Source organism: Lepisma saccharinum, chromosome 18, assembly GCF_977018435.1.
Source record: "Lepisma saccharinum chromosome 18, izLepSacc3.1, whole genome shotgun sequence".
In the NCBI taxonomy this organism is placed as follows: Eukaryota; Metazoa; Arthropoda; class Insecta; order Zygentoma; family Lepismatidae; genus Lepisma; species Lepisma saccharinum.
The window spans coordinates 35,469,112-35,491,494 of record NC_139246.1 but is presented as its reverse complement, the minus strand read 5'-3'; the positions used below and the strand labels follow the sequence as shown (position 1 = coordinate 35,491,494).

At 40.6% G+C, this 22,383-nt stretch overlaps 1 protein-coding gene across 1 annotated transcript in view; it reads right to left on the bottom strand.

Moving 5' to 3' along the window:
• Positions 1-2,754: 2,754 nt before the first annotated feature.
• The window catches only part of pigs (GAS2-like protein pickled eggs), a 297,653-nt gene continuing 278,024 nt past the window's right edge, over positions 2,755-22,383 (bottom strand). The window contains exons 5-8 of the mRNA XM_083140426.1: positions 18,896-18,989; positions 11,296-11,371; positions 9,234-9,682; positions 2,755-6,960 (exon numbers count right to left, since the gene is read on the bottom strand). Coding sequence (XP_082996552.1) covers positions 5,807-6,960; positions 9,234-9,682; positions 11,296-11,371; positions 18,896-18,989 — 1,773 coding nt within the window. The 3' untranslated portion in view covers positions 2,755-5,806. The remainder of the gene's footprint in view (positions 6,961-9,233; positions 9,683-11,295; positions 11,372-18,895; positions 18,990-22,383) is intronic.

The window sequence follows — 22,383 nt, the reverse complement described above, 5'->3', positions numbered from 1 at the left end:
CTCATGTTGAGTAAATTTCTCCATAATATCCTCATTGCAGACTTCAAACCTTGCCAACTTTCCGTCATGACTCTTCATTTGTTTTTGGATATCTGAAACTTCGACATGCATTCATCCAATTTACACCTCAACTCACTGCTAAGATTTTGACAAGTTTGGGCAACATCTTGTAACGAATGTTCAATATGATCAAGCCGGCCGTTAAACCTAACATTATGCTGCTGTAATTAATTTCGAATGACTTCAAACTTCTCTTCCAGAATTTCATTATTTTGTTGCAAATCCTTTTGCAACTCCTTTCGCAACATTTCATTATTCTGTTGCAATTCACAGCGAATGTTCTGTTGCAACTTTTCTTGAAGATCTTCGTTATTTTGCTGCAAACTTTGGGTAACCGTAACTTGAAATGCAGCAATAATCTTGTCCAAGTTGGGATTCACTGTACTTATATAAGATTTTAACAAAAATGGATCAAAATCTGGTTTACAAGATTTACAGAAATAGCTTTCATTAGAAGAACTAAATATTACCCAGTGCATTACAGTCAAACCTCTGCACTCCAAATGTTCCCATTTATTGCAGCCATGGCACTTCACAAGACGGGAATCTGCTTCAATGTTACTGCAACAAATAATATTCTTCATTGGGTCAGCATTTTCTTCAATAGTTTCATTTTCCCTGAAACTATCGACGACATCGGATCTTAAGAAAACTCCCGTTCTTAAGTTGTAAGAATGTTGCTTCCGATCCATTATTTAAAGTAATCAGAAGATAACTTCCACACTATATATTCACGAATCCTGGCTAAAGATCGCCATAATTGTTGCTGTTAGTTTTTGAATTAGCAACTAGTACAAATATATTATTTGTTTTAAGAAATAAAGTACAGAAATCTACTTACGAATTGGTGTATTACACTATATCCCATAATACATAATTAGAACAGTAACAGTGATAATGAAATGTCTTTCTTCTTATCAAAGATTTTTATCATTAATACAACTTAATTGTGAATGTTATAAAAAGATGACAGTCACAGGGGCTTGAACTCCCCCATCCTTCCGTGTATGTAACCATCATTGTTAATGTGCTTAGTATGCGTTGTAGAAGTGTTGATACATATGTAACGTACATAAAAATTGCAGGATATGATGTCGGTGAAACTTTAGACCTCTATAACTCGAAGTCGGCGATTTTGGCCCTCAATAACTCGAACCTTGGTAAGTCGAAATCCTTGATACCTCGATTTTTTCTTTTTCCCCTCAAGTTCGAGGTATCAAGGTTCCACTGTACAAACCTATCCTATTTCCTCATCTCCTTATTGCGATTAACCTAATGGCACACAAATTTGGAGTCAATTATATCTCTACCAAGAAAATAGAAACCATCTGCTGTAATCGAGCGAGGAGAGTGTGGGCGATGCAGTCAGCTGCTTCCATGCAACCCTGTCCGTGCGTTGCCAAAATATGTGGCGTTCTTCAACATATCACAGACGTCTTTATTCAGTGCCAAGAGAAAAACAGTACACAGCGAAAGCAGAGTCATACTATTTAACTTTGTTCATTTTTTTACAAGGAAGGAAATGTACATATGGCAACATGGGAGCCAAGGTCGTCCACGGGACATTTTTCTCAGTTGGAGGGGGAGCGGGAGCAAGGTTCAAATTAGTGGATGCCATCCACAAGTTAAGAAAATTCTCATAGTGCATTCCCCACTATTTTGCATAAGTACCCCCCTCTTGTCCATGTTCATAGATACAAGCATCCCTCCTACGCAAACTTTCTCCAAAAGTGGGCAAAGCCCCCCCCCCTAGAAGTTAGGAATTTTCACTTCGAGCACTGGGGTCAGAGTAAGATTTCAGATCTTTCCCTTCTGTCATAATAACTCATATTGTACCGTTTATTATTATTGTTGTTTTAAGAATCATACAATTGAAATTGAATTAAAGGTACCTTGACGTTGTTCTCAAGTTAAGACTTGAGCCCACTATTTAAATAGAAACATGACTTGACTTGCTTCCTTTCCGTAAACATCTAAAACTTTGTTGACGAGCAGTTCTTTCTTTTTTGTGCTTTTTCACGATGCACAAAGAACACTTACTCTACCGTCTTTCATACCTCCCCTTAAGCGTGTTTTCACGCTGGAATTTCACCCACTCGAATTATCTGAAGTTCTACCTGATATCTTAGTGGGGGACAAGTGTCCCTCGCGGGGAAGCAAGAAAACAAATAACTGTTCGCTATACTGATCGCAGACCCCTCTGGCGGCTGACCTACATAGCTCCATCTGTCCACCAATCGTCTTCGGGGGGTGTGTGCCTCGACGAGTGACACCAACCTCAGTTGCAAAGTAAAAGCTGTAGGGGTAACATCGCTCTCTCGTTACAGCGTTGCCAAGCGTACATCTGTTTTTGTCACTTGTTTTTATTAGCTTCTTTGTACAGTGTTTGGGTGTTTTGTGCACTATTGTATAACTTTTGGTGTTTCCGACGCTTATTTGTTTCATCCCGTCAGCAACTTCGGTGCCTTGCGACACGAAAATGCCCGATGTTAGTCGAAGAGAAATTAACTGATTGCTGATTCGTTGTTTCCCAGCCACCAGCTGAAAATGCGTGCAGTATAGTTGGCAGTGTTGTTTCTCAACTTGGTAAAGCGCTGGTATATGTATGACCAACGTGCAAACTTTCTACAACACAGTTTCACACACAGGAACAAGAATTAAATCAAACTCATTTTATAATTTTAAAGGAAAACTCTTTATTATGCTAATTCAGGAATTGTTTTCTTTTATTCCTCACAACCAGGATTCAAAGTTATTACATTTTATTTTTGATTAGGTAAATTTCTGAAAAAGCCAAATCATGATTAAAAAGGGTTAACAAGTAGTTAGTAGGAGGAAAAAAAATTAAGTTATGAATAGCAATTAAAATTCATTACAACTCACTAATAATAAAAAATACAATCAAAGGTTTTATTACATTTGAAAAAAAACTATTTCCAAATACCAAAATAGTTCGACGAGAAATATATTTATAAAATTCATTCGTAAATTGATAAAAAGAATTTAGAATTATTTACATTTTTTGTAAGAAGTTTTATTAGGGAAGTAATGGTAATCCTGGGGAAAAGATGTAAAATGTTATTGATTTGGAATTCAGGAAAAAACGTGGTCGCACATTGGACTTTGCAACGTGCATTACGAGGCTTCATTATGCCATTGCGCATTAAGTAATGAAACATCCCGCTTTTATCAGTATCTCTGAATTAGTTGTTTAGAAAAATCTCTAGAACATAGGGAATGCTTCTGTGACATAAACAGAAATATCATCTGCAAAGGGTGCCTTCTTTAATCTCAGATATTTCAAATTGTGAAAAGAAATGCATACAAAAGAAATTTTCACTATTGTTTATCATTATTACAAACCTGACTTACGCTTGATATAAGATATAGGCACCTTGTTCAGTCTACCTTTTATTTTTATAAATTTTCAGTAACAACTAACTATTCAGTCACCAAGTGTATACCGTAACATATTTCAAAAATCTTCACAATTGCTGATAAAATTTACCCAAATATTTTACCTCTAAAAATGGTTTGTTATGATGTGTATTGTTTCAGAGCTATATCACAAGGATAGTTAGTTCCCTCACTTCCATATTGCCTAGGGATAACCAGTCCCTTAATGGAATGATGATAAGAGACACGTTCTAAGGCGTTTGGGGGCCTACCAAAAAGTTCCAGAACTTGACTTTTGTGGAGGTACTAGTTGTGTGGCGCTGTGATAGCAACCACCTTTTCTGTGCGATCTTGCGTTCCCTTTTGAACGAGCAGGTGTTAATTGGCGAATTTGAAAATATATTAATGAATCACATAATAATATTACAATGTGCTAATCGACATTTTCTAACTAAATTCTACACGTAATCTTTCGACATTTTTCATGTGTGGCAATTTGAAGCAAGAATAGGCGATTTCTATTCTCATCCGCGCCTAATTTAACACAGAGCTTAAACTAAAAGCCAGAATACTCCAGAAGCAAGCCGTGGGGAAAACGACAACGTCATTTAAAAAATTTTATAGATGTAAATTTAACATCCATTCTCGTCATTACATAATCCATTTCTACATACTAGTAATTTCTTCCAACTTCGATAACTTTTTTCAGTCTATAGTTATCAGGGATTGCAACACTGTGGTCATTGTTAGTACGAAAAATCGCGAGCAACATTCTTCGGTTATTGTTATCAAGAATTGAGCAACTAGTTTACTCACTAACAATGAGAAATACCTCAGGGAAAACATGATTATAGGCACTATTTGTTACGAATTATGTTCAGAGACCAACACTTTAATTGTTAGCATTATCCAGTAGATCTCTCTCAATATTTTCTCACTGCCGAAACTGGAAGATGAAGGTGAACACTTGCTGTTACGTCTAACCACGATAGATAGGGTTAAGAGTGATAATCTGAATGTGTTCGTGAGCGTTTACTCGGAGGGAACATGTATTTTTCACAGCTCGTTTGAAACAGTACATATAGTGGCAAGTATAAAGTGAACATATGTATCTTTAACACCCTGAATGCCTGTGGGTTGCCCAAGGGAGTCTTTCGGAAATCATTCCTCTTTCTAGGTCCGCTATACTTCCACCAGGACAACTCTCAGGATGAAAACAGTGTTTTACAACACGATTGTCTACTCTCTGAGTAACGCACGTCTTAAAACTTATACCCTGAAATATTTCTTTCCGATATCCAACACTGAAACGGTTTCTTGGAAACAATATTGCGAGTCTGCGCCTCCACACTAATAAGTCAAGTCTGCGAACTTTCGGATAGGCCCTTGTTTTAATCGGAACAAAATATGGTCACATTGAAAGCTCACTGACAAGTCGAAGTAAAAGATGACTCTTCGAAAAACACCATCTAAAACGAAATCGTTCAGAAAAAGTATCTACAATGGATGCCAAAAAATCTCTCGTACAGCCTTCATGTGCAAAGAAGCACGTCATTTAACTACATACCTTTGCCTCTATACCTGTATGTAGTAAATGTGTAAAGAGCACTGTCCGCTACATATATTCAAGTGTCCATCACAATTGGGTCTGCTTCCTCTACGAAGCAGTCTGCGAAATAACAAACAAGGCAGCCGATGCGTCGGCCCCTTCAATATAACAACATTCTCTACGATTCTCCTGCTTTTAAAAAAAATCGAAAATGAACAATATATTTACATAAAAGGAGTATTTGTATACATTGGTATGTATAGCAAAGCACAATATGCTATAATTATTATATATTTGATACAAAAAACATCAACGCTGTTTTTTAACTAACATATAACATGCTAACATTTACGTAAACTATACAAATGGTTCATTAAGCTAGTGGAATAATATTATCTTCTGAATCTTCTTTTCATCAACATTCTAGGAAAGTCTAGCACCAATCAGTTCTTATTCATGGAGAGAATTGGTAATATATGTGTCTTGGTATATACAACAACAAAAAAAGTTCATGTAATTTTTTACAATATTGGAATGGTTCTACACCTTTACGGTGGTAAAAAGATCTATATATAAATATTTACAATTTTAAATGGGGAGGAAAAGGGGTATATAAATACATAAATAGCAGTTCTCAAACGTGGATGGGTTCATTTTTAAGGAGTGTGTCTCTAAGCTCGAATATCTTGGTAACTCTTTGACGTGCGAGAAAGAAAAGCATCGTGCACTTCGCAACACTCAACACTATCCAAGTGAAGCACCATCGCAAAGTTAGGAGGTGGACTTGCTCCTCACCCGATCTCACAAGCACGGCTCGGTAGTCCGAAAGAATGTGGGGGCCGGGATCTTGCTGGAGGATCCAGGTTGAGTATCCTTGCGAGGGTTCGGGAGGAGTTTCCCTTGGGAGGACTTAGCCTCGGCGCCCTCGTCGTGGATTCCGTTCACCGTTCCGTTCCCGTGCACCCAGGCGGAGGTGAAGTCGTCCGCCAGCTCGGACGGAGGCATCTCCTCGTTGGAGAGCTTCTTCTCCACGATGGCGGCGTAGTTGTCTATGATCTCCTTCATCTTCTGCAGGATCTTGGCGTCGTTGTCCAGCTCGTTCTCCTGCAGGATCTTCTGCAGCAGCGGAGAGACCTGCTTGGTGGGGGACGTCTGCAGGGACGCCGGTAAGGAGGTCTTGTGCGCTGGTGTTCTCGAAGGGGTGGAGTGCGAGCTGAAGCTGCCTGGGACGCTCCTCCTGGGACGAGGCGACGAGGATAGCGCTCGCTCGTTGTTGTTCTTGAAGGTGTCCGCCGACAACCCCGGCCTCTCCCTCTGCCGGCCGCTCCACGTACCCTTACCGGTCGAGTTCTTCTGCGCGCGCGCGCGGGAATCGGACACCCTCAGGCTGCTGTAGATGCGAGACTGCCTCGGGCTGGTATCCGCCAGGAACCCGTACACCCCGTTGTCGCTACTGGACGACCTGCTTCTGGGCATCCTGGGGACGATCTTCCCAGGGGTCACGTTGGCGGCACTGGGCGACGAGGCTGCGCACTGCGTGTACTTGCGCCTAGGGGCGGCGTTCACGTTGGGACCGCCTTCGTTCCTGCTGTTCGCGACTATGTTGTCGCGGTTGTCGAACGAGTCCAGTGGTCTCCTCGGGGACCTCGATGCCGGGATCCGCGACTTCTTGGGGGACATCATGGTGACGCTGGGGTCGTTGCCGTTGACGATGCTGGAATCTTCATTGTCGACACCCTCCGTCGCGTCCGCATTATCCAGTTTGATGCCCGGAGCACCGATCCCGGACAAGCCCCCAGCAGGTGTGATCTCCAGCAGATCGGGTCTGCCGTTCCAGGCTACGTTCATCTTCTCTGGAGCGGGGTCGGTCGGGGTCTCCTCGCCGCGTACCTCGTCCGTGGACATGGTGGAGCTGCAATCTGAGGAGGCGTGAGTCAGGCTGGATTCTGGTCGCTCTGTGGAAGATAAAACCTTCGTTAAAACCTCTTTGAAAAGCAAATTGTACAGACAAGTGTTCAGCCCTAAAGTAGACCGTTGATATTATTGCTCAGAATTTTGATTCGGGGTGCTTGATACGGTATAGTATATGTAAAATTCACATCAGTTTTGTTCTGCAGATATTTGAAACGTCTCACCATATTTCTCGCTACTTGTTTTAAGTATTAGACCAGTTATATTATCGACTGCAGCAGTTCCGCTATTTTGTGTGTGCGCGTTGCGAGGTACTTTCATTTCATTGATTTGCTTTATCTTCCTTCGCGTTTCTTTCCCTTTCGATAATCGCGAAGAGGAGAATAAGTGATGATGTGATGAAATTGATGGACACATAAGGAACACCCATGCCCAGGCCGGGATTCAAACCAGGAACCCCTGGCTTCGTAGTACTATGCGCTAACCCCTCCGCCACGGAGGCCAGCAGGATTACTTTCTACTCTTGTTGCTAAGATAACTCCACAAGCCTGAATTTGTTAGTTCCGAATACCTGTCGGGCATCAATCTTTTGGAAATTATTATATTTGAAAAACTTTCTCAAAGTATAGCCATAAAGGTCGTAGAAACATTGCAAGTTGTGCAAGTTGGAACCAGTATTCGTGCTCATTCTCTTACAGTAAGAATACGAACTGGATGACTGATTAGTCTTAGTGAAGACATAAGCCACCTTACTGTGGCAACGAGAGTTTGCTGAAACTACCGTAGTAACAGTCTGCTACGAATGAGTGACATTACCCATAAGAAACAGTACATATTACCGGAAACTAACAACAGCATAATATTTAACGGTATACTCTTAGACTGAACACCCCGTACATCACACTACACCAAGTTAAACGATAAGAACCAACTAAAACAAAAGGCAAACGTGCAACGAACTCAATTCTCAATAACATATTTTGAAAGTTCTGACAGAAATTCTGATTTTGTAGAATTTGGATATCAAGGCACTTGAAAAGCGAAGGCATTGTCGTAAAAGTATTTTCTAGGATACATCTAAAGGCTCAGAAACGAAGCTAGACTGCTATACAAATCCACAGGTGATTGAACATAGTAGCCGTTCAAATAGAGCAGTCTGGAAAGATTTACAACGAGCTGGCCTTGAATAAAGGAACGATCTACGACAATGGAAGAAGTTGAGAACCAGTGATTCCTGCTACTATCCTCCAATAACTCTTTCCCTTCCTTCAAACATATTACGAAAGGCGATAACAGGTTTCAATTAATGAAGGAAATCCAACCAGGGGACGGGTTTCCACATCTGCCCACGAGCCGAGTGGGCCACTCTGTCGCCTCCACCATCTGCAATATCTGGTTCTGCCAACTTCTCCATATATACTCTCGCACGTGGTGGAGTCCCGTTGCGGTGCTAATACGACCAGGCAACAAAGCGATTTTAACTGGAGTTTCTCTTAAGGAAAGAAACCTTTCATGGCCTACTACAACAGGAGAGAACACCACAATAACTAATCTAACCTAAAATTCCCGTCAAACAAGAATTCCAGAACTACTTTCGTTGCAAACATTGTCAACTAACGCCTGATACAATAACTACTTTACGTAACTTTCATGGCTCAACACTGTTTTATATTAAAATCAATTAGCACTTATTAAAAAAAAAAAACATTTAGAAAACTGATATTTACATGAACGTTGTAATTTGGTTTACTCTACTTAGCTTTTCTGCCACTTTTGGCTAATCGTGTGGATCGGATGAGGATCCTACAGTGTTAGATGCAAAATAGTGTTTAATTTTGAAGTGAAACTTCAGAGAGGATTGGGGAATTTGCAAACGCAGATATAGATAAATTACAATAGTGATAAAAATAAATTATGAATGACAATCGCAAATCCACATGAACAGCACACAATTCAAACTCCACAGAGGATTATGCTGTGACTTCTGGACTCTTGAGTCCAGCCGCCTCATCCGGGGTATACTACATGGAAGTGAGGTTGCATCCCTCAGACTTCCAAAAGGGTCATCACCCTTTACACCCCCATCAAACCAGTGACGCAATCAAGACTGCCCTAGCGGCAATGATATATTTTCTTAGGGAAGTTGGACGAAAAAAGGAGCGGTTGTAGCCACCATCAAATCCCTCCCCTACGGACATATATGTGTCCTCGTTACTGACCCAGGTACGAAAATCAATGCGTGGATAGGATACAATGACGATGAAATTGCTACTCCTCATCTACTTTTAGGTACAGGGAGTTCACAAAATTTACGCACCTGTTATATCACCGTCCTCAACGGCGTTCTCTGCCGTCCTCGATAGCTTCTTCCCGGCGGCCTTGACGCTCCCCCTGTTCCCGCAGTTGCTCCTGTAACCCTCGTCGGACACCTCGGAGCTGCTGTCGCAGGAGCCCGCCTGGTCGGTGGGCGTCGACCGCGCCGGCCCGCTCTCCGTCGAGCTCAGGGAGTCCAACCCGCTGCTGGCGCCGCTGCTGACGTAACCGCCGTAGCCAATACCCGGGCCCACTAGCGGGCGGATGGCGGGCGTCGCTATTGATACGCGGCGGGCGGCCGGGGACCTGCTTCGGTTCCTCGACTTGTTGCCGGGTGTCGTCAGCGTTGACCCTCCCACCTCGCTGGAATCGCTCAGGACAGAGCTCTTTCGTCCTCCGCTGCTGATGCTGGATGTTGAGGAGCGGCGCGTTCTTGGTGGCGACGCAGGTGACCTTGAAAAAAGAAAAATACAAAAATTTATATTCTAGGAACAAAAATACAAACAGCACCATGAAAATTTACTTTAAGCGTGAGTAAAAGAAATGAGAATACAGTATATCTGGAAACGAGCATCTAAGTATAAGGATGGAACAAGAATTTGCGTAAAACTTCCAGAAAAAGATTGTACACAATTACATATTATGTATGGAAAGCAGAGACGAAAAGACACAGAGAGAAAAATAGACAAAGTGGGGCAACAAGGTATAACAGCTGAATCAACAGGGTAGGGGGGAGTTAAATAGTGCCGCCACGATAACAGTCGGCGGGGAGAACGCCTTTATGGCTGTAACCCGCTGTTGGCGCCTTTATCTACCAATGAACTTGCTGCCGAACAGCTACCTAGGTCTGCCGATGCCCCCTGTTTAAGCAAAAATCGGGAACCTTAGAATCCCTCCTCTCCAAAGCAGCCAGCAGGGAAACAGAATTTTGTCAAAATAACCGTTCTGCACTGTAAATGGTGGCCGGTTCTTAGCATGGCCCTAGTATAATTAACAATGTCACATTGTAGTCAACAGACTTCCATCCTCCCCGATAGCACAGAAAGCTTACTGCAAGCCTGAAGCACGCTTGTTATTCCACGTGAAGAAGCTTGCAGCAAGGTCTGTCTCCATGGCATCCTGCGACACTGCTGCAATCTTGCCCCCAGCTATGTAGTTACAATAAGTCGAAGTTGCAGCAAACTTGCCAAGGCAAGCCTACATCAAGCTTGTCAACTAGCTGTAGGCTTGCTGTACTAGGCTTTCTGCAAAGCAAAAGTGCTTGCGAACACTCACTTGCAGAGTATTACTTAAATCGAACTTACATCCAGTTCACCATATCAAACAAACTTTGACAAGCTAGAAGCAAACTATAGTAAGCTTGCCACGAGCTTACTTGCTAAATATGTACGGATCTCAGTCTAAACTGTACTTCCAATACTGGTTAGCCTAATTACCCATAAAGTACGATTTTTTTTTTTTTCAGTTCATGAAGATGCTGGACAAACCAGCTATATAACTGAGAGATTCAGGTCTCAGGAAGACCCAGTGAGGGCAGTTCCAAAGCAGTGGGAAGACCAAGTTGGAGATATGAAGAGCAGGTTGTGAAGAAGAAAGGGTCTGAATTGGAACACTGAGGTGGTGATTCAAGGGGAGCGTTGATATCCATGCCTATGCAGACTTGAAACCATGAAGGATGATGACCATGACATTGTGTCTGCAACAGGCTGGAAGACAGCCGAAGAAAAAGGCAAAAAATATATATCCATCAACTTCTTTAGGTCTGAAAGAATTGGAAGAAATAACTACGTGTTATTATGGTAACATTATAGCGTTACTCGTTCATATCTTTCTTCTTTCCATATTATAGTATTAACTTTACAGTGGTGCCATCTATGAATTGAAAACAAAGCCTTTGATCAGTTAAATATAAAGTTGCTGTCACTATCCATTCTCTCACTAAGCCTTGACCCCCAACATAGCACTGCTATATGCTTTAGGGCAAGGAATCTATCGTGGAAATGCAACGAAGGATAAATAGCAATGAACTATCTCTAACGCTAACTGGTTTAGAAAGCGTGTCTTACCTTTCGTAAACTACCTGAGCTGATCCTAGCTCTCCGCTCTTCGACACCAGTTTCGAGGAAATAGTCGATCTGTGACCTGAAAAAAACGAACAGACACAAAATTAATCTTTAATAATGACACAAAAAGCAAACAAGTTGTGATAACAGTAATCTTATCAATGACAATATTAAAAGAGGGAATTCCAATAATGCAGATAAAAAAAGGAGGAAAATCACGTCACAAAAGGAGCATAAAACCTATACAGCCTTGCAAAACGAAGGATAAGACTAAGAAAGTAATTGTCAACAGGGAAATTTTGGATGTCTTACTGGGGATCGATCCCGGAACCTCTCGCACCAAAGGCACGAGCGCTAGCCATTTTTCTCATACAGGAAAATCCCTTAGCAGTAGTTTTCCCAGTGATTTTTTCACGTCTTTTCATATCAATTGGACTTAATTCTCCATTTTTCTTTCAGGACACGCAGAGAAATATTCGTATCGTATCCAAGATTGGAAACCGAGACCTCTGGCGTCTTATAGCTCGCTGCGCTCACCACTGCGCCGCGAAGAGCTACTGGCTACGCGGTAGTCATGGGAAACACGAGACAAAATCTGGATGGGAGCTTTGTCCAACACAAAGAAAGAGTACGTGTGCATTGGGTTTGCATTTCATCACTCTCGTATTTTTTTTTTTCTTAGAAAATAAAGAGAAAGCGAGAGAATGTCGAAAAATGGAGGCAGAAAATAAATTCTCCTGTTGCATTAACAATGTAATGGAATCCTACGATTTAAATAGTCGTTCAAAGACAAAAATGGTAATTGAAGTTATTTTAAGCGCAGTTTACATTTAACTATCATTTGTTTTTTTCCCCGAGTTCTTTGGAAAATAATGCTTTTCTCAAAATTTCTGGAGGGGCTGCAGCCTCATCAACACCTCCTGCGTACGCCAGTGCTAAAAAAATATATCGCCACCAAATCTTAATTCACCGGCCATTACATTAGCAGACAACGCGACATTTCAGTAAAAACCCGTTCACGATTATTAGTGTGACTCTATCAACAAAGTCTAGACTGAGGATGGTGACGAGGCAAGACGAGAATCGGTGGTCTCGTCTCGCGAACGATGAAGCTTGTATCATTCTCGGTCTCGGCACTTACAAAAACAAACTAAAAACATAGGTTTGTGCACATTAGACAACACTATCATGGCCGTATTTAGAGGGGGGTTTAGGGTTCAACCCCCACGAAATTTCTGGCATGTTGGATTAATGGAAGTTCATAAGCCAAAATTTGTAACTCCTTTTCAAAAATATATTCGAAGCTTCACAAAAAATACAACAGGGAGACAATGCTAAGACGATCGAGATAGAATTTTCTGACATTTGGAATTCGTGAAACTTGAGCGAACCTCCCTGGAACTGGTATCGTTTATTGCAAGTTACAGAATAGCAGAGCGTTTGTTGTGTTTTATAGTTAATAACAGAAATAAATTTCATCTAGTTAGTAGTTATTAAAACAGGTTAATTAATTTAAAATTTCGTCAAGATCGAAAAATTGAGGTTGCAGCACCAGATTATGTTTTTTCTTTTCAAATATTCTACCATTTTACCCAAAGAATAACAGAACCACAAATTTCATTTTTTTAAAAAAAAAAGTTTTATGTGACAGGTCAAACAACAAACTTTATGACTAAAATTTCCCTCTAAGTTTTAAAGCTTTTTCTTGAAGGTATCTAACTACATCTATGTAATAACATCGTTAATCCGGACTTTTGGGGGGGGGGGATAAGTTGACCGGTTTAACGAAAGTCCGGATTAACTGAAATAACCTAAAAGAACAGTAGAAAGTGCATTAAAACTCCATTTATAGCAACAATACACGTTTATTATGCCTAAATACACTATACAGTACAGTACAAAGTCTGCGGGAAACAGAATTTCATCAGTGGTTGACTGCCTTTTCTTTGGGAAGTTCTCTTGTTGACTTCTAGCCACATTCAAAACCTTGCACTCTGCTTTATTTTTCCTTTTGCCTGTCCGGATGAAGCGAAGTCCGGCTTATCGGAGTCCGGATTAATGAGGTTTTGCTGTATGTATTACAGTACACACTGCATCAAAAGCACAAAAACAGTTGCCCTGCATGTTCACTCATCTGATGGATCGAGTAGAAAAGTATCCTCAAGCAATAATAATAATACACTCTCCTCACAAAAAGTTTGGAATATTCTTGCATTAGGCACAACAATATTATGATGTTAGGCAACAGGTAATAGGATAGGCACGGTGGCATATGTCGGCGAAAAGACGAGAACGTCCACCAAATAGATACCATGTGTTGTTGCATTCCAAGGCAGTGTCCATCACCTATTGTCTAATATAATAATATTCCAAACTTTTTTTGAGGAGTGTATTTTAGAATAAATTGTTTTATCATGAAATTTTAGTTATCATCATTACATAATAATTATTTTTGTTATTATTTCCATTATACAAATTTCTGGCGACGCCCATGATAACAATTATGAGTGAACCCCTCCCCCCGGAAATTTTTCCTGCCTACGGCCATGATCACAGATATACCAGAGTGTACCTGTGCAAATCGCACAGTCCAATTTCAATTGAGTCTCAAAGGAGGCGAGACTGCAGGCCAGCAAATCGAGGGTCTGGCTTCGTTCTAGTTTAGATTTTTCGATCAGTGGTCTTGTAATCGTATAGAGTTTGAGTTTTACGTCCACTTTATGCACAGGAAGGCTGATCGGGACTGGACCTACAGTTTAAATATGCCTATCTTACACAGATATAGAATTTTACTTATGGTACCACTTCATAACTGAGAAATTGGTGTCATGGGTGTTGAGACCCTTGCTTCTGGAGAACTCTCAAACCAGTCGTCAGGAAGAGCACCAATAACTTAAAACACTTACCTTGGTTGACCTTCAGGTAGTATCTTGATATCGTTCTCAATGCTCTTATTTTATCTTCATCTCTAAGTCTGTTGATTACACGTTGTAAATCTGTCACTTTATAATGGCTTCTCATTGCGCACGGATGATTGTCAATTCCTTTTCCTTAATCTTGCCCCCTTCCATTGATGATATCAGACAGAATGACGTAAGAATGTGGCCACGTGATTAGTGGCTTCTGCGCCAGAAGTAGCCAATAACATTGCAGGGAGTGAGATCATATTCTCTCCAGTTTATCTGTGGCTTATTTAGGTCCAGTCCGTGTGAAATGTTGGAGTGATGTTTTCAAGGATGGCCACACTTCGTCCCACTACCTTGTCACCAGCGGTTTATCTAGAATTTTCCTTCTAGGGGTTCAAGTGCATCTTTGGGATTTAAAATGGCCATAAATAATATGTTGTTAAATTTTAGGGGGGGTGTTTGAGTAAATTGGGGAGGTGGTGTTAGGCAGGGTTGTTAAAGCTGCAGGAACCTATGAATTCTAATGTGTTCTATTTGGTTCCGCGACAGGACAGGAACTTTTTTTCCGGATCCATTTAAATTCGGTCCAAGTTGCGTTTTGTTTCAATCCAATACAGAATGGACCGGATTTAAATTGATCCGGAAAAAGTTCCTGGACCGGATTTAAATTCATCCCGAAAAAGGGTTCTTAGACCGTATTTAAATTGATCTGGAAAAAAAAAGGTTCCTGCACGGAACTGAAATATTTTATAGATAAAAAGGTTTTTACGGTCCAGAACCCGTTTACGCTTGCTGATTGTCTTCCCTGGACCGGAATTGAATTTATTTGAAATTCCTGGACCTGTAACAACCCTGGTGTTAAGGGATGATGTTGAGATCTGTGGTTCAGGCTAAGGCTTGCGTCAGCAAAGTAGTTTTCGAAAATTACTCTCCTTCGGTAAAACGACGTTGCTATTCAAAATTATTAAAAAATTATACCTGCTCATAAATCAGTGGTTGGTTTTTTAGACAACAGAGAAAGTTTCGTGGCACTATGGGTCTACTTTCTATCACAGATGTCTGGAAGGAATTATCAACAGATGTAATTCTTCTCGTATAATATCTAAGAAACCAAAAGTTATAGTATACAAAACAGTAATTTTGCCTGTAGTATTATATGGATGTGAAACTTCGTCCCTTACATTAAAAGATAAAAAGTATTTGATAAAAAAAAAATCCTTAGAAAAATAGTTGGACCTAAAAGGGATGAGAAGACTGGTGAGTGGAGAAGGTTACATAATTTAGAACTTCTTAATTTGTATTCATCTCCAGATATTATTAGAATGATTAAATCAGGAAGACTTAGGTGGGCAGGCCATGTGGTTCGAATGGGAGAGGAAAGAGTAGTTTACAGGATTCTTGTTGGGAAACCTGATGGTAAGAGACCTGTAGGAAGGCCAAGACGAAGATGGGAGGGATAACGTTGAGATGGACGTAATGGAAAACATTGGATTGATCTTGCCCAGGATAGGGACAGATGGAAAGCTTGTGTTGCTGAAACCATAAACGTTCGGGCTTAAGAAGGCTAGATAAATAGTTAGTAATTCGTTAGGATATGTAAAATCGTGAGTCTTGAAAACAATGCTCAACCTGATATCAGCAGTTTCTCCATAAGATAGAACCAGACACCATAGTTTTTTATTTTGTATTTTCCCGTATTTTTTGCCATCTTTATTGCATTTTTCTTCATTTTTGAGGTTTATCTTTGTTCTCCCCTTTTGTTTCGTGAATTTTAAATGCATTTGCTAGCATACTTTATGCATTGAAATTTCCTGTCATGGTCTTTTTAGCAAGTTCGTCATTATATCGAAAATACGGTCAATGGAAATGTACAATATTATTTGTAACTGAAAGTTTGACAATGGATTAAAGAATTAATTGTGGTACATTTATTTTTCTTCCAGCACTTACAATACTTTGTGTCAAGCCTACTTTGAAGTTCTCTTGCTGGCCACTGTAATCGCTTTAATCTTCGGTTTCAGTCACAATGTAAAAAATACTATATAATCTGATGGACGCGAAACACAACTGTATTTTCAGATGCTCACCGACTACTGTATCGTGCACGGCGCACTCTGAAAGGAGATGAATGACTTGTACAGAAAAACCTTCAAGTAATAAAGAAATCTAAATTAGCACTTAATTGCCTTTTTCCCTTTGCTTCAGTAGTTTAAACCACCAAACAGCGGGTTTCGTCTAATTATTGAAATACTCTCTTGAAATTTATAAAAAATGAAGCTTTCATTTTAAGAGCGAAAATTATTTCTACGTCATTTTTCTTTTACCATTTTCAGGCCATTTGTTAATAACTTTAAGGCCATTCTTCCGTATCACGCCGAAGGCGTGACTCGAACCCAGGACGTCATAAATCGATAAGCTAATCTCTTAGCCAAGGGGCCCGGCTGAAGTGCTGGGGAGTAGCTTCTCAAAAGCAAATTACACCAGCGACCTTCAGTGGATCTGAAAAATCCGCTGACATGAATTCTACCGGAAATCGTATAAAACAAATAAAGTACACTCAGCCGTATGCTAAAAACACCGTTAGCGAGAAACGCGGTCTCGTCAACGGCTTTAACGATCGAAAGTTCGAATTCCCTTTAAATAGTTCGCGTGGTAATTTTTAAAGGTTCTTTTAGGTCATCAACTTCCGAATCCTAATCATAAGGGTTTCTTGAAACGAGAGGAATTTTCGAAAACCACTGATGTTTTTCCAAGGCACACTCTTTTGAACAATGCGATCTGCTTCTTGGAGATAATTCACGAACATCTCCAGGCAGTATAAGAAGGTGGACAAACACGCTGCAGCTTCCAAGTGTATCGAATGAATTTTCTGTGCTTAGCACGCAGAGAAGTGGGGCGTTCCCACTAATTTATCCACTCCAGCATCTACGGATGCTTCAAAAGAAGTTGCGCGGAATCGGGGGGGGGGGGGGGGGGGGAGAAACACGTGAATGGCACAATCTGATTTCAGCACAGACCGCCCATCGACCTCTGGGGTTCGATATATCTGTCGCACGCAGCGAGTCTCTCGTTGGTTCCGCATGGATGAGCCTGACGCTTATGGCAAGCGATGGCCATCGGCTGCCTTTTGCGGGTGGCGGAAGAAGATAAAGACAAGCCGAGACCGCAGTGCGGCGGGAACGGGAGAGGCTTGCGCAAGAGGACTTGGCTTCAACTCCCGCCGGCATTCACTGATGCACACTCGTCTTCCGTTTCTTTATGTGCCGTCTCTTCCATAAGACTGGAACTCCCAACGCCAATCGCCAGAACCAGTGGGTTGAGCAGAAATTTTGTAAATGGGGTGGGGTTGCTCTGTTTATCTCTAACAGTCTAAATCGATTTTAAATTTTTTTAAAGAAGCACTATCTACAAAATTCTTATGAACATTATTCTATAAATTATTTATTTCAAGTAACTTAAATCCTTGATCTCAACTAATCGTCAGTCATCATCATCGTCTAAACAAGCAGAAAATATGAAAAATACAAGACCACCGATCCGCCTCAAAGCTGTTGATATGCAACACGATAGCAGCTTCCCACAACGTGCCATGTGCTCCCGCCCTGTCCTTGGGGAGAGACATAAAGCGGTCGTTGCTTCCGATGGCCATCAGAATATTCCGGAGGCGAACATCGCCATCAATCGCTGGGGTCGGCCTCCCGTGCTGCGAAACGCGAGCATCTTTCTCGCAGAACTCCTCCACGTGCAAAACGAGCCTCTAAATCACTGCGCGGAGGCTGGGGGCGAGTCTCTACATGGAGATCGTGGATATGCTAAGGTGATGGACGTGACCGATGGATCCGGAACAGGTTCGAGGTTATGTCCACCGAAGGAAATTGTCATGGGATGTTCCGATGTCTGGATAAGATTCAGCAGCTATTGCTGCGTTTAGGGGGAGGTCAAGGGATCTATCTATACCCCCTTTCACTACTTCAGTCAACATTTTGCAGTAATTATAAAATAATCAAATGAAGAAGTCAGAGAATTGAACAAGGATAACAATTGTTTTTTGAAAATTATAGCTATTTATGATCCTAGAGTAGTACAACAGACTGTTTTTAATTCAAATTGGGAATTCGAATTACTTGGTAAATCGAACAGCCTTCATGAGGATAGCAATGAAGTAAATGTATGCACAATTTCAGATTCTTCGCAGAAATAGGCATGCTTAAATTCATGTTCCTTTTTTTTTGGCATAAAGTCACTTTGTTCAATTTCATCTAACCACCACTCATATTCGTCGTTGCGATTACCCAAAGTAACAGAAAAGTGACACAGAAATAAGAAAAATTCAATAAAATACCAAAACAAGTGAACCGAATCTAAGTACCTACGCGTATTTTCATAATTTTAATAAAGGACAGCTGTGGAGTCGCTTGCAAAACATTTCAATGTGTGTCGATGGCCTGTGTGGGTATTATATTCGTAAAATTGAGGTCCACGTGCAACATTGGTCGAGTCAGAAGACAGTACCAGGAGTGCTCGACATCTGGCTATGCTCATTCCCAGATGAACTGAAAGATTTGAACTTTATCGTACAGAAGGATGAGTTGGTTAGTTGGTTCACAAACACAACAATGCTTACACACAAGTTTATGAAAAGAGCGAGAAAGGCAAAGGGTTCCATAATAGTAAAGAGAAACATCCACCCTACTCACCTGACTTGCATCGGCAAGGATCGTGCTTATCCAAGTAGTGGGCCAGCGTGTCCCATCCACCGCCGACCCTCACCATCACGTGGTTCCTCAAAATCTGCAACAAAACAAAATAATTTTAATTAATACCAGAGCCTTGCATTCTAAGAAGGATTATACAATATTGGAGGACCATAATTTTCTGAGGTAACCACCAATTTTGTAATCACAATGACTGTCATAAAATGGATCTTAAATGTTTATAGTTCACATGTACCTTTACGAATTGGTCTGGTATTCCATTTGCCTGAAATATGACCAAGATTCTATGTGGTGGCCTTTAAACATACAATAGAAAATCTCTGAGAAATGAAAATGGGCAGGGCAAACATCTTCATACACTACTTCTTGATGGCCACTCGTTCATTTAGTTGGTATTTTAAGTCCACTTTATGCACAGTAAGGCTAATCGGGACTGGACCTACAGTTTAATGTACGATCCGAACCACTGTGTTCCTCCACAGGGTATCAAACCCGGGACCCCTTGATTACAATGCGTCGACGCTACCACTGCGCCATCTGGGAGGTCGGCCACTAGTTCAGTACACTTGTTTATGTATGCGCAGAGGCGTCACCTGGGTGGGCGAGGGTGGGTTCAGGCTTACCGTGAAATTGTCCTAACCTACCCTCCTCGCCAAGCACCCAATATCCGTGAGCATTTTCATGCGATGATTGTTTATAAAAGAGAAAATTAAGTAGTGAGAGGAAGCGAGAAAAGACAGGGCGAGAGAGATAGAGAGAGAATGAGAACAAAAGATCGGACAAGATAGAAAGAGCAGAGAGGTTGAGAAAGAAATTGCAGTGAGAGACGGGAAGAATATGGAGAGAAGAACAGAGAGGGAAAGAGCAGGACAAAACACGAGGGAAGAAAAAACAAAGAGAGGGGAAGAAATAGAGAGAGTAAGTGAAATTGGAAGAGAAATACAGAGAGGAAATAGAGAAATAAAGATAGAAAGGAAACGGAGAGAGAGAGGGGAAAATAAAATAAGGGGAAGCAAGACAGGGAAAGGGAAATAGTAAGAAAAATAGAGAAAGACAGAAAGGGAAGTGGAGAGTGAGAGATGGAGGAATGAATTAATGAATGGAATTACTTAACTTCTTGTTTCTCCCACTTTTGGCTAATTGCGAATGTGTGGATAAATGGTGATAAGATGAAATAGATGAAGGGCAAGGACGTATTTAGGGGGTCCAGGGGATCCGCTCCCCCCGAAAGACTTATGAAATCACCAAAATTAAATAATGAAAAATATATTCGTTTAGCCTTTGTTGTATAATTTCCTCTGAACTTATTGGAAGACAAGGATTATATTGGGATCATACGGCTTTGAAGGACATTACGAAGAAGATGTATGTACATTACTACTCAAAATGATATGCATAAAATATTAATCAGAAACTTACTTTTCTCCAACTACCATGTAACATCATTTTAATTATTCGGTAAATATTCAATTATTCATCTATTTGACATTAATTTCATTGCCAGGGCACTTGTTTTGTGTTAATTATTCCGATCTTAACTACAGGTAAGCTACGTAATGAATATGCCCTGTATATCTATTCTTATACAGTCTTTATACCAATTTGTGTAATATAATATTAATGTATGTATTGTAATTAGTCTTAATTTGATTTAATATAATTATTTTAACATTATTATTATTATTATTATTCCTTAGACACTTGGTTCGAACCCCCCGAAACATATTACTAGATACGTGCCTGATGAAAGTGTAATTTCAAACACATATGGACAGGGCACAGGACAAGTCCATAGAGGATTATACTAGCCAAGGGTTCAGACGCCAGAGCCTCGCTAGTCTGCAAAATGCAGTCCAGGAAGTGATTCTGACATTAGGACGGGGGTTCCAAAACCTTTTAGTTTCATGGCGGCCTTAATGTTTCAAGATTATACCGCGGCGCCCAAATCAGAATGCAGGCCTATCTCACACAGAATCCAAACGTGTCAATTGACACATATATATTGATTTCAATAACACGTTAACGTGCATAAACTGCAAATGATGCACCTTTTAGTGTGTCAAAATACACATAGAAATGTATTAAAGGGTATTTTTAACAGATGAAGTTCCCTGTGATGCACTGAAATGCATCAATTTGGAAGATCAGACAAGATCATTTCCAAGATAACAAAATTACACATTTAGCTGTGTCAATTGAGGCATTAAAAGTGAAAGTTTGTTATCTTGGAAATGATCTTGTCTGATCTTCCAAATTGATGCATTTTAGTGCATCACACGGAACTTCCTCTCATAAAAATACCCTTCATACATTCCTATGTGTATTTTGACACACTAAAAGGTGCATCATTTGCAGTTTATGCACGTTAACGTGTTATTGAAATCAAAATATATATATATGTGTCAATTGACACGTTTTGGATTCTGTGTGTAACACTTGCAACGCTCAGTTAGTGATGTTAGGTTGCTTGCCTTAATTTAAAAAATTAACACATGTTTCAAATTGAAAAACATTTTACATGTACAAAGTACTAAATAAGCACCTTATGGAACAATCATATAATTTCAGTGAAAATATTGGAATCTTTCTCGGCGTCCCTGTAAGCCAATCACGGCACTCCAGGCGACTGCATTAGGGTGTTTTGAGAAAAGGTCACCCCTTACACCCCGAAGAAGAGGGGGACAGAAAAAGAAATAGAAAAAGCGGGAAATAGAACTGAAGGTAGGTGTGATTCCTACCGAAGCAGAGTCCATCCACCTTGAACAAATCCCAAGAATATGGATGAGATGAGGCTGTGCGCCCTGTCAAAAGGCCATTTCCCACAGCCAGCAAACACACTTTCCGCGTCTGGTTTTCACTTTCCAATAAGTAGGCTGTCGGAATCTGCACTTGAGACAATACCGCTGACCTTGTTACTCCTTTGGCAGCAGCCGGTGGGGAAGTTGCCAGACAGCATCGCATGCTCACACATGGCTGCCGGCGGTGCGTCGGGATACCTGCAATTAATTCCCGCTCGCACCGCAGACATGAAAGTTTATTGCCGACTTCCTTTCATTTCATTTCTGTTTTTATCGTCCTCAGAAGGCATTAAATGTAAAGCTTGATTTCGTGGTGCAGTCTAGTAGCTTGAGGAAAGGACGTATTTAGGGGCTTCAGGGGGTCCGGACTCCCCCCCCCCTCCCTGAAAGACTTACGAAGTACTAAAATAACATAATGAAAATGTACTTTTTAGCATTTGTTATAATAATTGATGGTTATTCATTTCGTCTGAACTTAGAAGGCAAGGATTATAACATTGGGATCATACTGCTTTGAAGGACAGCCCAAATAAGAGTTATACCCACTACTACTTATGATTATATGCATAAAATATTAATCAGGAACTTTACTTTTCGGTAACTGGATCTAAAATCTTTTTTATTATTCAATAAATATTCAATTATTTATCTATTTGACATTAATTTCCTTGT